The following is a 21345-nucleotide window of genomic DNA, read 5'->3' as shown; positions in this document are numbered from 1 at the left end:
CAATACATGACAAACGTTATCTTACTTTGTTGACCTCATATTTTGCACACTAATAATATAACAATATAAATTCACAGATAATACAACAATAGAAATTGATACAATATACTTTACTGACACTGCAATAAATACAGATTAGACTAAACCTTGTCTCAGGAGTTTTGAGGGTGCATTACATAATTTCATAATGTTTTTAATGGGGATTTTTTAATGAGTAAGCTTTGCTAAATTGCCATCTAGACAAGAAGCAATGAGTGTTAAAGGGAGGTATCGCACTGCAAAACAAATACCAATATACCAATATATAAAATAACAGGCCAAAATAAATACCAGAAATGCAAATGTTACAATACCGCATAAAAACTGCCTAGTTTTTCAATAATAATTGGTTTACTGTATGTTTCTATAGTATTTTAGTTTTTTGGTATGTACTTTGGTATGTGTCAGCCATGATATTTGAGGATAGTGTGAGCTTAAAAATATGCTGGGTGATATTATTTACTGAATGATGAATTTATCATAATGTGGGAAAATGCACAAGAATCTTCAGAAGCTTTACATTTAATCCTTTTTTTTGTTAAATTAAAATGTCATTTTATGAGAAGCACTAAACTGAAATAAACCAACTATGGAACTACTGACCCCTAGCTCTCTGTGTGGGTTTTCAGATGAAAAGGACACTGAATGTTTAGATCTAGTACTGTACTTGTCAACACATTCAATTTCAATTGAAATACAAAGCACAACAAAAAGTACTCTTGTTGTACTCTAAAAAATAGCTATGTGCTTCACTGCTTCTTTTTCAGTACACAAGCAGCATGTGCTTAAAAAACAGGCCACCACTAAGAAGAAATCACATTCTACACTCACAAATATTAAAAGAGTTTTGAATGAGAAGTAACATTTTCACTTCAACATCTGTACCTACTGTATTGTACCTACAATATTAAAGATAAAGTAATAATATGGTATGTGATTATTTAAATAATAAGTAAAACATACATTAAATACTACTAAATGCCACTAAGACTATTTGCTCCAAATGCCACTAAGACTCCAAGGTTAACATGTACAATTTATATCTCAGAAAGCCATGATAAATCTGTGCCCGTTTATCTACACAACTACAGTACATACAGTACCAGAAATGGAAAATTCAGGTTGTTATTAACATTCAAGTGTAACAGAAGGTCAAAAACAGTAAGTAATTGTGCTGTCATATATCAAAATTAAGCTGAATTCCTACATGATTGATTTGAATTGAATGCTAAAAAACATGAACAACATTCCAATTAGCTTACCAAATATTCATGCTTTCCAGTTTAGTATATGGCTAAATTTTGTGCCTTCACCTGATGTGTTAATATGGTAAAATATTTAATTATGTATTTCTGTATTTACAGTAATTGTGAATATGCCACATTTCTAAACTGTTAAGAAGAAATAAACAGTTCACTCTATTAAACAAGCAAACTAAGGCAGGTACTCACTGGAATGCAATCCAGTTTAATATAAAAATCAAAGTTTCACATAAACTTGTGAATGGTGTGTACCTTTGATGAGACTTGTACACTGTTGTCCTGCATATTCATGATGGCTTCTGAAATCTTGACATCAATTGGCTCCATGACAGACTCAATATTGAATGGTCCCTCCAACCTTTCTGCTACCAGCAACATAGCATCTGTCATAAATGAAAAGGAGACATTCCATAAGGACTAGGACAAAACATAAACTAAAAAAAAGTATACCAGAACAGCAAGTCGCTATGTCCAGACTGTCAAAAGGATAAGACCTTACAAAAGGGATGCGTTGGAGAATATGAAATATTGAAAACTATCTGCTTCCATGAATGTAGTTGTCACAATGTCACTTTTTTTTCTTTTTATTTCCAGGAATTAGGCTGAATTTTGTGTTGTCTTGTGTTAGCCTCCAATATTGTAAAAATAATTCATGTCCTGGTCATTTCTTCTGACACTCAGAGAAATGTTTTCTAGATCACGTACTGTACACTCAAACTGTGCCAAAGGCCAGACAATAGAATATAATCTTTGGGGTGCCTGGCAGAATATGAAATGACATTGTTTGTGAAAGGTGAGTAAAACGTTAAAAGGTACGTCAAGAGCTCATAATGAAAATCAGTTCACTTTGACCTCTGTGATCCAAACCCCCGGGACTCATGATGGATTACAAATAACATAGAAGCAAAGGGTTGGACAAGACCAGGTTTAATCCTAGAATTCTGTTTGGCTTACAGAGTGATAGCTATATAGAGTTAACTTACAGGGATGTTCTGTTTACAATTAGCTTTTCTAGTGTCTCAACAGTGGCATAATCACTCTATTGGGAGTTTTATAATGCTGCTAATAATAATGCCAACACTGCCATATAGAATTATGTAAACTGTGTATCAAGGACAAACCTCCACTTCAGGCATTGCTAAAGCCTTTCAACACCCCATTATTAACCCATGCTGTTAAAAGTGAAAACTGGGCAAAGGGTTTGAAAATTATTCTTATCGAGTCAAAGAACTGTAAGTTTCAAAATGAATTTTCAGACAATTCCCTGCCATTTTTGTTTTTTCTCTCACTCTAAAACATATTCGCTAATAGATACTCCAAGTCTAAAAAGTGCTTTCAAGTAATGAATGTAGTTGAGATAATTTTGTTTTGTGCCCTAGTGGATGAAACTCTTTACTCACCAACTATGTATAAAACACTAATCACAGTTGAACTACTTTTTAAATTAGATCAAAATATGTTTAGTTAAAATTAATTTGATGTCCCTTTACAGACTTACAGACTACAAAACAGCCACCTGATACACATTTCATTCTTTGGACTCCACTCTTCACTAATACCTTGTTATTCAGAAATACATCTGTGGTTCTAATGTTTCCAATGTTGTTATCTGGCCATTACAGAAGTGATGAAAAAAACAGGTTGAATGTTTTTTATAATCCCACTCAGACAGCTGTGTGCACATTCTGAATGAATTTCTGAATGAAATGCTGGTCCTTGCAGAAAGAATATTTTGGAGAAAAGAATGTGTCGAATACTATCAACTCTATGGTCTGTTCAAGCAAAAGAAAAGGGGTATGTGTTTTGGTGATCGCTCTAAAATTATCTTCTGCAATACTTGTTGTTAATATAGTAATTTTAATGCATGTTTCACAGGTTACTGAAGTGAATTTCAGAAAGAAATTTAAAAGAGTCTTTGGTCTTTATTATCAGTATGCTTTTTTGATCAAGTGCCTTAGTCATTGTGCAGCATTAGGTTATGAATTAAGAATGTCTTTCCTAATTGACTCTGAAACTATAAGAAAATACCTTGTTCATCATTGCATAAAGAGGTGAACTGGGCATATGAAAATGAAATAAGCTCATTATCACAACAGATGATTTTCTTAACAGCCCTGCTTCCAGGAGGAGTTTTAATTTAAATATAAATCAACCTCAGAACCAGTAGCATTGACCACGCATTTAACAAAAAGCTAAGTGCTGTGTAGACAAATTATTATCCCATTTTAGAAAAATTTCACCTGGGTATTCAGCTAGTGCTGTAAAACACATTATCCCAGCACATTTCAGATGTCCTGAACAAGACAAATGAGCCTCTCATATTACCGAATCAAGATTTAAGTGTATGTCAGAATCTTATTTGGCTCAGCTTCAAGAAGTATTTATTTCAAGATCTCCATAACATTTAAAAAAAGCACCATAAAAACCCATATATTAGCTGACTAGGTGGGCATCAACAAGAATAAGTCAAGCAATTTTATATGTACCTATCTACTCGTCTATCCATCTATTTTCTTCAACTCTGAAAGGCCTGTGCATAAATCTATTATTTGCCTGTAGATTGGACTTTTCTCTAGCAAAAACAAAATACCTCACATAAAAAGCAACAAAATATTGATTGATTACATTCCCAGTGCCATCATCTCCTGGACTGTAACCTTCACAGTAAAAAAAAGAGTATACTGAAACAGAAATATAAAAAAAGAATCCTGAATCCAAAGAACTAATGAATTATGGGGAAACATCAACTACTAAACCTATTCCAAGATCCACTTTTTTACACAATGTCTCATATTCCTCAATCCATTCCTTTTTATTTCTAATTTAATTACTTGCATTTCATTAAAAATACAAGTTTCCTCTCCGATTTTTCCATTGTAGCTTGTAATATTGAATACTAATTTTAGTTATTTGTCTAACACTTTTATATATTTTTTTCTGACACTAAATTCAGGTATTACGAATATGTTACAAAATTTTGATTACAGCTTCCAGCGACAGTACAACCTATGCTCATAGAATAAACCTAATCAAAGGATAATGCTAAGCTAATGATTGTAGGAAAAAGAAACTAAGGTCAAAATTAAACAGATACAGACAGTTTATTGTAGCATGACTTTATGCATCATGCACAGTCTATTGCAGGCATTCATGCAGAAGGCTAATATTTATACCATGGGGATAGAAAGGGGAATTAAGCCCACACAGTTTCCTCTCATTTGCAAATGTCAAAATCTGCAACTAATCTTGTAGGTACACAACCAGAATCTGCAACTAAGAGGGGAGAAAATGCCAACTGATACAGACTGGCAAATATCGATAGCTATTACATAGGTTTTGCACCAATGTTGAAAACAACCAGAGCATCAGAAATTTGTTTCCCTGGAGTGTTTTTCGGCTGTGTCACAAAAGAAACAACTCAAACAGAACTGCTTTATTTTGCTTGACCACAAGCCAAGAATTTTGTGTATTTCTAAAACATTAAGTGCTGACTTCTGCACTTAATGGAACATTTTTGGAGATCACTTGCATATCAAGCTGAGGATCTTGTTGTGAGTCTTACACAAAACAGTCCCATATAAAACAGTCAAAGGGCAGACTGTTGGTCTTATTTTCAAATGAATTTTTTAACTGGAACAGTCAAATGGGAACTTTTCACTACATATATTTTCTGGAGTGTCTTAAAACTGACATTTCTGTGAGAAGCAATTTCATTCATGGATGTGTAAAGGAACAACTGACTTTTGGTTTCAGCCAGTAGAGGGACATCCTAGAAAGAAAAGAAGAGCAGGCATTCATACAGTTGTACAGTAATAAAATAATCTAATCTAGTTTTTTATTACGCTTCTCTGAAAATAGGTACAGAACACAGGGGAAGGTGTCTAGTCTTGTGATGAGTTCAATCCTATGGGTTCAGGGAACAGTCTAGAGGTGAGACCAGATTGAAACAGTTTTAGTTGAGTGAGTCACTGATAAAGCTCAGTGCTCATTGGTCAGCTTGGTGTATACAAATCGTGTATACCATATTGGAATTTCCCACCAGTTATGGAAATAGGTAAAGCAAAAGGGTTTGTTAAGACAAGTTAGCTCAAAAGAATATAAGAAAGGTTAAAAAGGAGGGGAGGCCATTCGACCTATCCAGCCCATTTGATAATTAGTAGTTAATTCAAGGATATTATCCAGCCATTTCTTGAAAGAAGCCAGGGTATTGACTTAAACAACATGGGTGGGGAGCTTGTTTCATACTCCCATAACCCAGTGGGTAAAGAACTGCTTCCTATTCTCGGATTTAAGTGCACATCCATTTAGTCTTCACTTGTGTCTTTTGCCTCATGTTTCATTCTGATATTAGCTCACTCTCCAAGGAGCCACTGGTCAATTGGAAAAGGAGGTGAGAACTCTTTTGTAGATGGGGCAACTTAATCTGCCAGTTCAAGCTAAAACAAACCTGTTAAGATTTATATAAAAGTTGAATCTGGGCAGACCAGAATGTTACAGAATATATTACAGATTAACTAAGAGGAATGACAATTATTTTACACCAGGTTTAGTGTGACCTCAAACCTGGTTGCTAGATTTTACTGGAGTTCATGCAGTTAATGTGAGTATATCCTCTTTTGCCATGATATCAGGATAACCAGATTTAGAAAACTGAACAGTATGATTGATCCTAAATATTATTTTAACATACTGTATTTTCTCTAACATTTTCATATATACTGTATAATTTGTTTTTTAATATGTACATCATTAGCAAGGACATATTTAAGTTTTGGTTGAAATAGAAAATTGTTTATTCAAAACAGCTCAAAGCATGCTGATGTTTTCCTTTGAGTAGGAAAGTATAATATTGCTGCATACAGACATACAATATATGTTAAACTATAGAGTATAACATGTCTTAGATGAAGCTGCTAGATGGTTTTCCCTGTTTATAAAGCTGTCAATATGATGGGCTTGTACTGGTTATTAAAGAGATATGATTGTAGATTTTATTTCCATTATAATCAAAATGTACAATTCCTAACTTAGAACAATTACAATTTAAAAACTTTTTTCCCAGATTAATGTATGTAATTTGAGTTTTCTAATTAGAAAAACTAGCCTCCTACCAAATTACAAAGATTTTGTTTCAGCATTAAAACCTGAGTATTGTAACCCTGGATGCCACATACTGGATGGCATCTTTCACATATGCATTGACTACAACAGCAGTCATTAAACATTTCACAAGACCAGCACCCAACTGAATTTGAAATTACAAAAGTGCAGAAAATTAGTCTATATAAAGGTATTGACATTTAAAGATATATATTATAGACTTTAGAATATAAAACATTCTTCTTAAAAATGCAAAACACAGTACAAATGAACCCATAAAAGTTTATTTAAATTAAAAAACAACCTTACTAAATACAAGATTAAACCTGTAAAAAATCCACATAAACAGGTAAGTTTTAAGGTGAGATTTAAAACTGATAGATTTTGGGAAAGGTCTCTATCTTTCTCAGTTTGAAGTCTTATCATGAGTCCCGAATCAAGCCCCAAAATGCTGGGTAATGAGCATACTAAATACACTTTATAGGGTGCTCTTTGACACACCAGCAAATAGATTATTGCAGCAGTGAAGTCTGGATCAAACAAAAGAATGTTAACAATTTCTGTACAGCAGGCATTACAGAACAAGATGTACAGTGCCCCCCAGAATTATTGGTCCCCTTGGTAAAGATGAACAAAAAAGGCTATGAAGAAATGTCTTTGTTGTTTATCAGCTTGATCTTACACTGAAAATATTAGAGAAATCTAATCTTTCAGTGAGGTAAAAATATTCAAAGAAAAAAATCCTTATAAAAAATAAACATTTTTCTCAAAAACACTTGTCACAATTATTGGCACCTCTGCACTTAGTACTTTGTGTACCCTCCCTTTGCCAAAATAACAGCACTGAGTCTTCTTTTATAATGCTGGATGAGGTGGTAGAACACATATAAATAGACCTGAGACCATTCCTCTATACAAAATCTCTCCAGATCCTTCAAGGTCCTTGGTCCTCGCTTGTGGACTCTCCTCTTCAGCTCACCCCACAGGGTTTTCAATGGGATCGCCACTGCAAAAGCCTGATTCTGTGATCTGTGAACCATTTTTGTGTGGATCTGGAGGTATGCTTTGGATCATTGTCCTGCTGGAAGACCCGACCACGACTCACTGGCAGAGGCATCCAGATTTTGATCTAAAATCTCATAACAAGATCAGTACAGTACAGTACAGTACCCTAACAAGATTCCCAGGGCCTTTGGAAGAAAAACAGCCACACAACATCACAGACCCACCACCATACTTCACAGTGGGGATTAGGTTTTTTTCTGCATGACCTTGACTCTTTTTATGCCAAACCCTCCTCTGGCGTTTGTTGCCAAAAGGCTCTATTGTTGTCTCATCTGACCATAGAACCCGGTTCCAATCAAAGTTCCAGTGATGTTTACTGAACTCCAGGTGTTTACGTTTGTGGTTTGACAACAGCAGAGGCTTTCTTCTGGCAAGCCTTCCACATAGTTTGTTTGCATGAGGTGGCATCTAATTGTAGTTTTGGAGACTTGGTGATCCCAGGATGCAACCAACTCCTGCAATTGTCCAACTGTGATCCTTGGAGAAATTTTTGCCTCTTGAACCATTCTCCTCACTATGCATTGGGGCAAAATACACTTGTGTCCTCTTCCAGGCAGGTTCATCATCGCTCCAGTTGTTTGAAACTTCTTAATTATTGCCCTAATAGTGGAGATGGGTATTTTCAGGTGTGAAGCTATTTTTTAAAGCCATTGCCTGATTTATGAAGGTCAACAACCTTTTGTCTCATTTCATTTGTGTATTCTCTGATCTTCACCATGTTGATGGATGACTAAGGGTGTTTGGTCTGCGTGTCACCTCATATTTATTCCCCAATGAAACAGGAAGTCATGGATGACCACTAAGAGTTTCTGAAGATTCAGGTGTGCTTAAAAAAGGTAAAATATGAATGGGAATATATGTCAATTAGATTTTGTTCATAGGAATTTCTAGGGGTGCCATTAATAGTGACACATATGTTTTTGAGAAAAAAGTTTTTTTTTAAAGAATTTTTTTTTCTTTGAATAATTTTACCTTACTGAAAGGTTAGATTTCTCTCATATTTTCAGTGTAAGATCAAGCTGATAAACAATAAAGACATGTTTTCATAGCCTTTTTTGCTCATCTTTATCAAGAGTGCCAATACTTCTGGAGGGCACTGTATTTAAGTGATGTAGCTATAACAAAGACATTTTTGTGAAATTCCTAGCAGCTTAAATGACAAACTATGTTAACTTATAAGTTAAATCTTTCATTTTAATTCAAAATGGTTTCAACAGCTTTGATATCCATGCTTAGATTACTTAACAGTAAGTGTAATGAACCTGGTGAAAGGGCATTTGAAAAGTGATGAAATGCAACAAATGTGTTGCACCTAAAGTGCAATTTGTCAGAATGGAGACAGCCACCTCCATGTCACACTTAGTGTGCAAGTAAATCTAAATCAGGTAAATAAGTATTGTCACTGTATATGTAAAAATACCCAAAGACCATGATGTTTAAGTAAAGTTTAGGAGAGGCGGAAGAATGACCCAGAAATACACCTGAGCCCACCTTGCTTTCTCTTAATATTATAGTTCATAAAAGAGCTATGAAAAGAGCACTGAGGTCCTGCTGAGCTAGAATAGGGTGATACCCTAGAGGAGTAGTAAGTTCAAAGCCATTAATACATAATTAACAACCTTTATAAGAAGTATTCAGTTCCTTGTGCCTATAGAATTATTGAATAAAGAATTACTGAATAGAATTATTGAACTTATCATGAGACAGTCAATTAATTGCTGAGCTACAAAATGTTAAATTTAAGAAAGAAAGATCTAAGATAGACCTTTAATTAATTAAGTTATTATTAACTTGGTTTATCTTTTCTATTAGTGGTGTAGCAATTCTTAAGCAATTCTTAAGAGTTCAAGGATATAGAGTAGATTAAGTTTGTCACTGGTGGACAGCAAGACACAAATATGAATTAAGAAGGCAGTGAAGTAGAAAGTAGAAAGTTTAATTTTATGAACAAATCTAAACTTATCAAAATTTTGTAAGATAACCTGGGCTGGGCTAATTAAGTGAATACCAGCAAGCACATCTTGGAGTAAAGTAGCTGTGTTGAGGACTTAAAATTAAAAGCTTGATGTAAGTTAATAACCTCTAAGAATCAATGCAAAATCATTTGAGGAGCAAATACATGGGCATGTGAGGCTTGGTGCTAGCAACTGGTTAATACCTGAGAATAAAAGCCTTGGGTTGTCATGATCTCTCTCTTTTAACCTGGATAAGTAACTGGACATGGCAGATGCAATAGTACACCTATCCTCAAGCAATTTTTGCTTCCAAGCCTGAGAGCCTACAGTTAGCCTGGAGTTTCTCGCCTTACACTCAAGCCTACAGCAAGCTACTGTAGGCTTAAGTAGCTTAATAGAGTGCAGCTGCACTCTATACCAAGGGAAACAACACACATAACATATCATATGTTTTATAGTGCCAGAAGTGTTGAGAATGGTAATCTGCATGCTATTATAGAGCAGAAATGAACCATATCAAAGGTTCACCTGTCCCTGATGTTCCCCTAGTGGCTACTGAGCAGATGCTTCAGTGAACCTGGGGATGGTCAATTGTCCTCAAGTTGTGAAAGGTAATTAATCATTTGGGATTAAATGTATCCTTTCATCCATCATCAGAAACATACTTATTCCTGGTAAGATTTGCAGTAACCCAGTGCCTATCTACAAGCGTAGGGTGCAGAGGAGATGGAAGTGATTTGATGTTTTGTTATGATATAGACAGTTACAAATTTGATCAGTAAATTCACAGAATATTTTTATGGTTTCTAGGAGTCAATCAAAACTTAGTGATATATACATACCTTATCCAAATATCCAATTTTATGAATATAATATTAACATTTGGTCAGTACAGTAATATGAATATGAGTAAATATCAATCTGACTGTCAAACAACAAACAACTGACTAATTGCATAGTGATTACAAAAGCCAAATAATGCATGGTAAAGTAAACTGTCTCATATTTGGGTAATTCTTAGTCAACCTTGTAAAATCGATCTCAAAGCATAAACATTAATATTCAAAAATACTCAAAGAAAACAAGTAAACATTCAATTACTGCCATGAATTAACACATTATTAAACACATACTCATTTGGAATAATATTTTACTCAAGTGTTAAAATGAGCCGATGTGCGGGACTGATCAACAGTTACCGTAAACATTTGGTCATTGCTGCTCAAGGGGGTCACACCAGTTACTAAAAGCATAGGTTCACATACTTTTTCCGACTAAGACATTTAATGTTGGATCCTTTTGATCAATAAATGAATGAAAAAGTATATCATTTTGTGTGTTATTTGTTTAATTGTTTAATTGGGTTCTCTTTATCTATTTTTATGACTTAGATGAAGATCTGATCACATTTTAGGTCAAATGTATGCAGAGATTTAGAAAATCACAAACATTCTAGCACCACTGTATCTGTTTTATGTACTTTATTTACTCTCCTCGCTAGTTCATTCAGCTAAATTTCTTTTGACTTACTGTAGTAGTTTGGTGCCAACATCTGTGGTTGCATTCATATGAATGCAGTAATTTGTTGTTAAGATGGCTCGGAGATCTGAACACAGTCCAGAGCAATAACTTTTACATTGCAGTGCCATGGATGGCGATCGTGTAGTGGCAAACCCACATGGAACATTCCTTATACTGTAGGTGGATCATTCTGGCCTTGTCAGTAGACCTATTACAAGTCATATCCAGTCAGGTTGTCAGTCCAGATGTCCATCACTCTGGGAACTGTAGACTGAGAGCTGTCAGATTAGACTGGTGGGTGTCAGGATAGACCCAATTTATGGTGACATGGCATCACACTTTCCTAAATCTAACGTCAGAAACACTTCTAAGGAGAATTGATCAGTTCCTAGATTTATTTCCAAGGAAGACAAAAGTTAATATCTCAAACTAGAACATATTAGTTAAAGGCCTAGCCATAGCCTTATTTGCTACAGGATTTGAAAATTAAGATTACAAGGAGACTTGATACAAAATGTATTCATATATTCAAAAACCTCAAAAGCATTTACAAAGCAAAGCAGTGGACTTCTTCAGAAACAATGAACATGTTGTACACAAAGTTGTAAAAGTTGTAAACAAAAATGTTGTGGGATTATGAAACTAGCTACCCATCCATGTTGGTTATGTCAATACCCTGGTTACTTTTACAAAACAGCTAAATAACATCCTGGGATCAATAACTACTAAATACCAAACCATTTAGATGGGCCAAAGGGCCTCCTCTTGTTTGTAACCTTTCTTATGTTTATGCTCTTAAACTGCAAGGGGAGAAAATTCCCTGATCAGGATACCAGTGCAGCACAGGGCACACATACATGGGCCACCAATTTGTCTAGACTGGACTTAAAAAGAAGTAATTCTAAATTGTTTTAAATGTCCATGTCATTAGAGTCACCTAGGTTATAGGTTTTGAAAACTAATGAACATAAGCAGCAAAAGTATGGGGTAGATATCCATTACAAATAGAGGGTTATAAAGAAGGCTAAGAGCATTATGGGGTGTGGGGCTCAGCAGCTCCAATATGAATTCACATAACTCCCATCTGGGAGATACTCTGTGTCACCAGGTGTGATGGTAACACACTCAGGAAATTTTTCATTCCCTTACTCTCAAACAATGTCAAGTTATTCTCCTGAAATAATGTTACTGTACTGTTTTCTTTGCTGGTAATATTCATTTGTCTTTGTTGTATTGGACTGTGTCAACAAACGATATATTCCAGGAGGCAAATAATAAATCAGACACTGAGAACCTCTGGTGATAATTGTATTGGCAATACAACAGTAATTACTTTTGTTATATTATTCAACTATTTCTCTCTTCTTTTCATCTGCCATCTAGTAACAGACGATTCTGGTGCTCAGCATTTTAGAACTTGATCACTTTTGCATTGAGAGGAAAAGACTTCCAAATGAACTTGGTAAATTAATGGCTAATGTCACAAAACAATTTGTGTCACTGCAAATTTCCCTAAAGTTGGACAATAAGGCGGCCTTTCTTCAGAAATATAAGATATATATTGCAATCAGTCGTAATATTACAGTCCTTGCTACTGTAAGTCACTATTAAACTTGTCAAAATCTTAAAGTTTCCTGAACAGGAATAACATCGATCTGTATAGTTTTTTTAAAACTGAAACCAATCACAGTGTCCCCTGTCTCACCTTTTTAAAAATATTTTGACACGTTAAAGCTTTACAAGTATAATGAATGGGACAGTTGTATTATTTTGTGTTATAAACACCACCTGGTCACCTCAATAACAATTTCTATTAGCAAAGGTCCAATGGTGTGACAAATATATATTCAGATTCTCATAAAATTTTCAGTAAAGGGAAAGAAGAAAATGTCTCTAAAACCATGTAGGAAAAATAAATTGCACACCTATAACAAATTTTAAAAGGCAACATAAAAAATGTTTGTGCCATATGTTTTATTTAATTCTCTTTCCTCCTACAATTTCCAGATTTAAAAAAAAACTTTATTGCTTTGCTACATTTAGTCCTCTTCTTTTCATGAAAATATATTATTTACTGATTCACCAAACAAAACTACACATTATATTTTAGATTACACAATTAAATATGGAATTTCATATTTTGCCATTTAAAGTTAAAAGTATAGTGATTTAATTCTACAAAATACCTCAAATGTGCCTGAGAACAAAATCTCAAACAGATTTGCAGATAAGATTTTGCATAAGCTAAGAAACAGTGAAAGTTACAGAAAGTCCAGAACATGATGCAGAGTACTCTTGTCTAAAGACAAAAATAACACAAATACAATCTTAACTTTTTCTCAATGGAGAACAAACAATATCACAATTCTTAAGCATAGTTGAAGAGGAAATTGTATTAAGTAAAAAGAAAAACAGAGTTAATGGACATGTATTCTTTCCTCGCTTAGGAGCATAAATGTTATATGCACATATTAAGTTCTTAAGTCAACATTATGAAGAAGTTACAGATGTAATAATATGAAGTATGATGTTCAGCACAAGGACAGTCTGTACCTCTTAGCAATTTACACTTTCCAGGACCAAATCACTGTACATCATGGTTGACACGAATCAATAAAAAAAGGGATGATTCACCGATTTATTCTTTTCATCCCTCCTATGTAGAAGTAAAACGATGTGTAATCAATTTGTGTTTATATGGAACCCATTATTCCAGATAGAATGGCACTATTGATCGACTAAGCCCTTGCAAATATGTGAATAAGATAGCATTTGATCTTTTTATAAAGCTTTACTTTGTCTTCCTGTAGCATGTTTTACAGATGTCTAAAAATGCAAGCATGTTTTTGTGCTATTAATATTAAGCAAAGTTTAAGACATATCTTTTAGATCTGCAACTGTCAATTAGTGTGTAAAACTGGGACTGATTCACTGATTGATTAGCCCTCATAGTTGAGGATAATTGTTTTCCATTAACCCCTGGGTGATAGATAAAGCCAATGGAATCTACACACTCTGTGGCAGGTTGAGCTGATTTTGCTTTGAGAGACTGTGCAGTCTGGTAATGGCAAACTCTGCTCAGCAATCCTCACTTTGACATTTTTTATTTTCAAAGTGCAGGACTCATTCACATTATATTCTTCCTCCAACTGATACAGTCAAAGGTCATAAATTCCCAGGAACTGATACTGATGTTGTATTTCTTCAGGTAAGCTTATACCATATTATTTTTCTCCTCTGCTGCAATTGTTTTGGCTACGTTGGGAGAAAAGGATTTTATGTGGGGATGTGGATTTCTGGGAACATGGATTCCAGCTTCCAGATGACTTTCCCAACTAAAGGGAGATGTTGGTGAATGAGTATAGCTTAAATACTTGTGTTGCGTGCTTGGATGAGAACAATGAAGTTGGTACATTGTTTTACAGTATATAACCTTTTCGCAAACAGAGCTGGTTTTATGACTATGAGGTCTCCTGTAGACCATCTGTTGACTTTTAGTTTTGATGTGACAGTCCTCAAAAGCTGCTTCCTCAGGCAGCCAAAGACCCAGATTTCAATTGACATTGATATTGATGAAATAGATTTTCATCCAGAGATTTCTCAGTAAATATTTGATAAATTCAGCATCATCGTACTAGAGTTTGATGAGGCACTAGCACAGTTCTTTGACTGCTCTCCGGACTTCAAAGGACTCTGAAACAGATTGGTTAGTGACTATTACTGCACAAGTATCATCATGAAGCAGGCAAAGGCTGCTGACAATCCATATCTCAGGAGGATCATCCAAAGTACCTCACATGTCACACAATCAAATGCTTTTCAAATGCTATCATCTTGGGCAATAAGTCTTATGGGCCCAACCTACACTAAAATCATGGGCTAAGTTCTTCCAACAAGAATAATGATGTGGTTCATTTTTTAATTCATTCAGAAATTCTGAATTTTTTCACCTGAATATTCAGTTTGAGCATTTAAGTTTTGATGCAAAATATCCACTTTAAAAATGCAACATTTGGAATTGTATGTAACATGTTGGAATTCAACAAGATGGGACATCATTGGTAGGGGGTGAATATTTCTGCAAGGCAGTGTACAGTATGTGCAATGTCGTTCTAGAAAGAATAGCTCATCACAATGTAAATGAAGGTTACTTAAATGGGGACTCCCCTCCACCACCACCAATGTGCAGCACCCATTTGGATGATGCAACAGCAGCCATAGTGCACCAGTACACTCATCACACACCAGCTAACTTGATTGGTAAAGGCCAAGGGCGAAATTTAGCTGGGGTAACATCCTTATTCTTTTTGAGAAATGCCCTGGGACTTTTAATGACCACAGAAAGTCAGGACCTCGGTTTTTCATCTCATCCTAAGGACGGTACCTTTTTACAGTACAGTGTCCACATCACTATACTGGGTCATTAGGACCAATACAGACCATGGAGTGGGCACCCCCTACTGGCCCCTTTAACACCTCTTCCAGCAGTAACCTTAGCTATCCCATCCAAGTATTGATCAGGCTCACACCTGCTTAGCTTCAGTGGGTTGCTAGTTGTGAGTTACAGGGTGATATACTGTAGCTGCACCATTTACTTGTAAAAGGAAAGAACAACTATCAAATATAAATAATTGTCCTCTCCCACAGTTAAAAATATCACCACTTTCAATTTCAAATTTTCATTTCAATTTCATTGCCACAATTTATTATGTATGACTCAAGACAGAAACTCTCTGCTAGTTTCATACCAGAGAAACATACTGTATAAATTATTTCTATAACTTTGATTTCCTGTCCCTGTCATTCCCGCTGCATTTAATTTTCCTATTTTTAATTCCTTCAGCATTACAGTTTAGTTCATGAACTTTGGCTTTGTGCTCTATGCTTTAACAAAATGCTACTTGATTTTAATTGCAGTATTTGTGTTATCTGTGATACGGGTCTATTAAAATACAGGAAACCTAAAAAAGGCACTTACAGTACATGGTATAGTTCATGAGACTGTGGGTAAGTGTAGCACTTCTCTAGCTGATCTACTGTTTAGTGGGGATTTTGGCACATAGAGGCTACACATGTCACCTATTCTTGGCAGATACTGCACTTCAGTGCTGAAGACTGTGGTTATTATTTAAATCACTAGTGATTGTTGTGTGATTAATTGTTTTAGAAACAGCTGGTAAACAGCAACAACAAAGGCAACCTATGGTTTTAAAAAATCTGAGGGTTAACGGTATTATCAAAACTCTGTTTCAAATATATCGCAATGTTCAATGTTTGCTCAAGTGCAATAGTGATTCCACATTTTCTCTTCACAAATATTGCATGTTTAAAATCTAAAAAAAATAATGTAACAGTAAAAATAACATTGTATTTTGTTTCTACACCTTAAATGTCTCCAGCTTGTCAGGCACACTTCTGTAATTACTTAAGCAAGTTAGGAACACATTCTGTTCTGGAGAAAAAGCTTTCAAAATGCCCCTGCTAACATTTAGCAGAGCCTTTACGAAATATAGTAAGTCTTACAAAGATACTTTTCTTGTATGTACAGGAAGGCATACTCGATTATAAAAATAGATATACAATATTGAATATTGAATTAGGATTTTATAATTGAAAATAAGAAACATTTCGTGTTTTATAGTCACCTTAATGACTGGCCAGATCCTTCAGGGCTAATTGTCTGCAGGATGTTTTGTGGTGACATTTCCGATATTGTTCCATTCCTTAGTCAATCTTCATTTTATTTCTGGTTTTGAAGCATACTTATACAGTACATCCTGACATATCTGCTTTAAAACTGTGCATAGATGTTCAGTCAGTTTAAATCAACACAGTGGAGAGGCCGGTGAGATAGACTAACATTTTCTTTCAAACTATCCTCCACTACCATATGATGTGTGGTATGGAGTATTATCTTATTGGAACAGAACATCTGGAGTCATGGAAACTGTTTCAATTGAGAACTTCTTTTTTATTTCCCTGTGTGTTTGCATAGCTTTTAAAATTCATTAGAACCTCCTACTAACAGTTTGCCATTCCCTGCTGATTACACAAACCTCCAGACCATAATGCTTTCATAAAATAACCTGACATGAGAAACATTTCAATTTTAAAAAGATTCATCATCTTTCTCCATTAAAGAGATAGCACAGGAGTTCCATAAGTAGTGACCAGACAATGAATTTATATTATCAGGAATGCTAAAAATTGGATTATAGTGTACGGTAGTCATTATTTCTCATCTGTAGACCATGTCTAATAACCTTATAATTATTTTTAACAGACCAGAGGACTTGTGCTGAGAGGTTGAAGTTTTTTACACTATTTTCCTATGCTTACCCCTTTGTTGTGTGGTATCAACAGATCTTTTAAATTCAAGTAATTTTAACTCTCACCTCTGGGTCTGAACTTTACAAGTGTGTTATATGTCCTTTAATAGACAGTTATTTTTAATGTTCATATTCACAGATAGTTGTGAGTAACTTTATGCCACCATTTGAAAAGGTTTAGTTTTGTCAAGCTCTCTCATGAGAGTCTGGACTGCCCTTCTAGTGTAATGCACATATGCATTTGCATCCTGAAAGCAAAACGTTTTATTTGAGCTCTTATTCCTTTAGTTAATTCCCTAGCTTTTCACATTTTAATATTGCTGAGTAATATAAGCATCAGAGAAATTTAATTATACTTCAATGTTCATCAACACAAAAATTGAAAATACAGCCATTCATACCACAGCTCATGAACATTATGTCCCAAACGGTTTTGGCAGTAATTAGAGTTGAACAAAATACTATTTTTTCCCCAATTAAAATATCCCTTAAGACTTTGATTTCTGTCCATATCATTAGTCTGTAAGCAAAAGAATCTCTCTCCAAGGGACTAATTCCTGAGTTAACATTTTATACAGTATTTGTATCCATACACTGTTAATTGCTTCTTGAAATGTATTTTTTATTGCAACTTGTAACTCACTTATGATTTGTATTTTCTCTTTTTGAAATAATGTTGTTAAAAAGCTAAAAAAGGTTTATTTTCAATGTCCATCTTGGCAATGAAGGTTTGTTGGAAGACACATCAATGAGGTTGATTACAACAAAGCAAATACAGTTTAAAAGACATTCTATAAACTGGAAGGAAGAACAGGTGTGATTCCAAACTATATAAATCATGGCATGGAACCCAAACTAGTCACTAGAGTGATATCACATGCCAAGAGATTGATTTTACAACAATTCACAGCACCCATACAGAGTTTTTGTCAATGACCTAGAAAAAGGAACTGGCAAACCAATGACCGGTTAAACAATGAAACGTACAGTACAAAGATGGCATTTGTGTTCTTTAATGATATGTTAAAGCGCAGGAATAGATTATTTTCATGTATTTGATTTTTTCTGATATAGTTGTTCTAGTACCAAAGATTAGAATGAAAAACTCTTGAAAGTGTTAGAAGCAATTCTAGGCTTTTTTAAAAACAGTAATGCTCCATGATTGCACTCCATTGTGCATTTAATGCAGAACATATACATTTTGCTCCATTATTATGGGTAGTAACTAAATTAGCTTTTCTAAGAGTCAGGAGTTCAAACACACACTGTCAGTGCAGGTTTACCTAATATGAAGAGTAAATTTACTCAATGGCATTGCCATTCACTACATTGGTGAGATGGCAATCAGATTTGGAAACAAATTTTAACACACCTGCAAGCTATGAGATCCAGAATGGAAAGCAGAAGGTTATAAGCAGCCATATCACCCTGCAACTCACAACTGGCAACCCACTGAAGCTAAGCAGGTGTGAGCCTGGTCAGTACCTGGATGGAAGAACTCCTGGGAAAAACTAAGGTTGCTGCTGGAACAGGTGTTAGTGGGGCCAGCAGGGGGCGCTCACCCTGTGCTCCGTGTGGGTCCTAATGCCCCAGTATAGTGACGGGGACACTATACTGTAAACAGGTGCCGTCCTTCGGATGAGACGTAAAACCGAGGTCCTGACTCTCTGTGGTCATTAAAAATCCCAGGGTGTTTCTCGAAAAGAGTAGGGGTGTAACCCCGGCATCCTGGCCAAATTTCCCATTGGTCCTTACCAGTCATGGCCTCCTAATAATCCCCATCTATGAATTGGCTTCATTACTCTGCTCTCCTCCTCACTGATAGCTGATGTGTGGTGAGCGTTCTGGCGCACTATGGCTGCCGTCGCATCATCCAGGTGGATGCTGCACACTGGTGGTGGTGGAGGGGAGTCCCCATTACCTGTAAAGCGCTTTGAGTGGAGTGTCCAGAAAAGCGCTATATAAGTGTAAGCAATTATTATTATTATACTTGTAATGTTAGAATGGAATATGGTATTGAGTCTACAAAGAGCTTCTTGGAAATCCACAATCTTGGTGTTAATTGCTTAATCTCAGTCATAAAGTACCTCACATTTGTTTTGGACATGATTAATTAACCTAAACTCTTAATTGTATTAAGAAATAGAAGTATATACTATTAAAATACAAATGAATAATAACGTAAAGAAGCTGTTTTGTTTTTGATAGTTATAACAACATAATACTCAGGAACGTATTATATTGTCAAAATGAGGGCCTAGATCAATGATCATTCACTAAATAGATATTGTATCAAAGTAAAAGGTAAAAATGACTTTCATTTTATAAAAAATATGATATATTTTATTATAGTGAATGTCATGATTAAGTGGTGCATGACCTTCTGAGCATAACGGATGAGCGCGTTCCTATTACGGCTCTTTAAAGAGCTTATAAAGGAATCTTAACCATCAACCTCACATCAATGCAACATAATTTGTGCAAGGAGGAGTCTATGAAGGTTATAATTTCATTTTGACAGGAAGTTTTATAAGATCATGAGAAGGGTTACAATTTTTGAAGAGGTCACTCGGACTGTCTTACCACATGAAGGTACTCATAGCTAATCAACCTCAGAATCATGAAGTCCAGTTGCTACCTGAAGGATTGCATGATATTGGTTTCATAAACCTTTTTGTGTCCTTTCACAGGAGTTGAAAGACTTCCATGTAAGAGAGACATCAGAGTCGAAAATCATTCTTAGGCTGAGATTAATATACTTCTCCAGCACTCAGTGATCAGCTAATCTCTTTTTAAATCCTTTCAGTTCACAGATTGTTGCCTTTCATGCTTGCCCTTGAAATATGTCTGTCAGATTATCGTCTCACTGTTGTCCTTTACCTGGATACGGCTGCAGGCATTCTCACCTCAGCAATTTCTAAAGCTGTCCCTGCCCCTTCTCTTGTTTTCTTATTCTTGCCCTCTCCCTCTCTTCTTAATACACCCGAGGAAGGCTGAACAGCGAAAACATTCTGCATGCTCTCTTTATTTTTCCTTTTCAATGTTGAATTAACCTCTTTTGTATCAGAAATGTGGCTGGGCATTTTTCTCCAAGCACCCAGGGCTCAAAGAGCACTCTTCACATGGTATAGTTATTAATTATTTATTTATGCCTCTTGCATTACCAGGTAATTTTCATTAACACATTCTGATATCCACAGTTTAGGTCAAACATAGAGCTTTGTAGTATTAGGGATTTAGCTTATTTTTTGATAAGCAGCAGAATGTGGTGGGATCTCAAGCACACATGCCACTGTAGAACTATAGTATAGTATAAAAAAAATAGGAATGGTTGGTTACCAAGTTGTATTGGCTGATGTGGCAGGGTCCCTTTCAGAGCAGCATCGGAGGATCTTTAGGTGGGGCTCCTTCAGCTTGAACCAGTGAACTATGCACTAGTTCAGCACAAGACTTTACTGGGTCTGTTATAATACAAGACCATTTCTAAACCTGAACTAAAATTGTCTACAGAGAAACCTGGTGAAAATCAGCTGCATCCAATTCCTCTTAAAACACATGCTAATTAATTAATTAATTAATTAATTAATTAATTAAGTAATTAAATTTTCCTTTTGGATGTCTGTAAATCAACCTCTAGTAACTTAAACTGGCACTCCCAGATCTAGTTTTTCTGCTACACTGACTTTTTTGTATACCCACATGTTTTGGTATTGCATACCACAGTACAGAGTAGTTCACAAAACTGCAAAATTCCAAAGCCTCAAAGGACCAAAAAGTTTAATTAATTGCTAAAACATTAATATTCTGTGTTTATATTTCAGAAGCAATATTTGTGTGGTTTCTTTGTTTTTACTTTTCAGTGTTGAATTCATATTGAGTCTTTTCTTTGCAGCTTGCAAGCTGACATAGCTCCCCATTCTAAAATCCAGGTTAGTCACATCGGGCTCTCGCACTGTATTTACCTACATAAAACCACCATTAACGCCTTGCAGAACTGTGTGTATCTCTGTATTCATTGAAGAGTCTGTACTGTAGTTGTCATTTTATTTAGTGTTCTTTAAAGCGATTACATAC

The 21345-nt window shown here is 35.2% G+C and overlaps 1 protein-coding gene across 2 annotated transcripts in view; it reads right to left on the bottom strand.

The window, feature by feature from the left end:
* gpc6a (glypican 6a) overlaps window positions 1-21345 on the bottom strand; it is a 362385-nt gene that overhangs the window by 53474 nt on the left and 287566 nt on the right. For both annotated transcript variants that reach the window (XM_088603566.1, XM_088603576.1), the window contains exon 5: window positions 1554-1684. In XM_088603566.1, coding sequence (XP_088459692.1) covers window positions 1554-1684 — 131 coding nt within the window. The remainder of the gene's footprint in view (window positions 1-1553; window positions 1685-21345) is intronic.

Source organism: Lepisosteus platostomus, chromosome 2 (genome assembly GCF_059453375.1).
Source record: "Lepisosteus platostomus isolate fLepPlt1 chromosome 2, fLepPlt1.hap1, whole genome shotgun sequence".
Lineage (NCBI taxonomy): Eukaryota > Metazoa > Chordata > Actinopteri > Semionotiformes > Lepisosteidae > Lepisosteus > Lepisosteus platostomus.
This window is presented reverse-complemented; position numbering and strand designations above follow the sequence as displayed.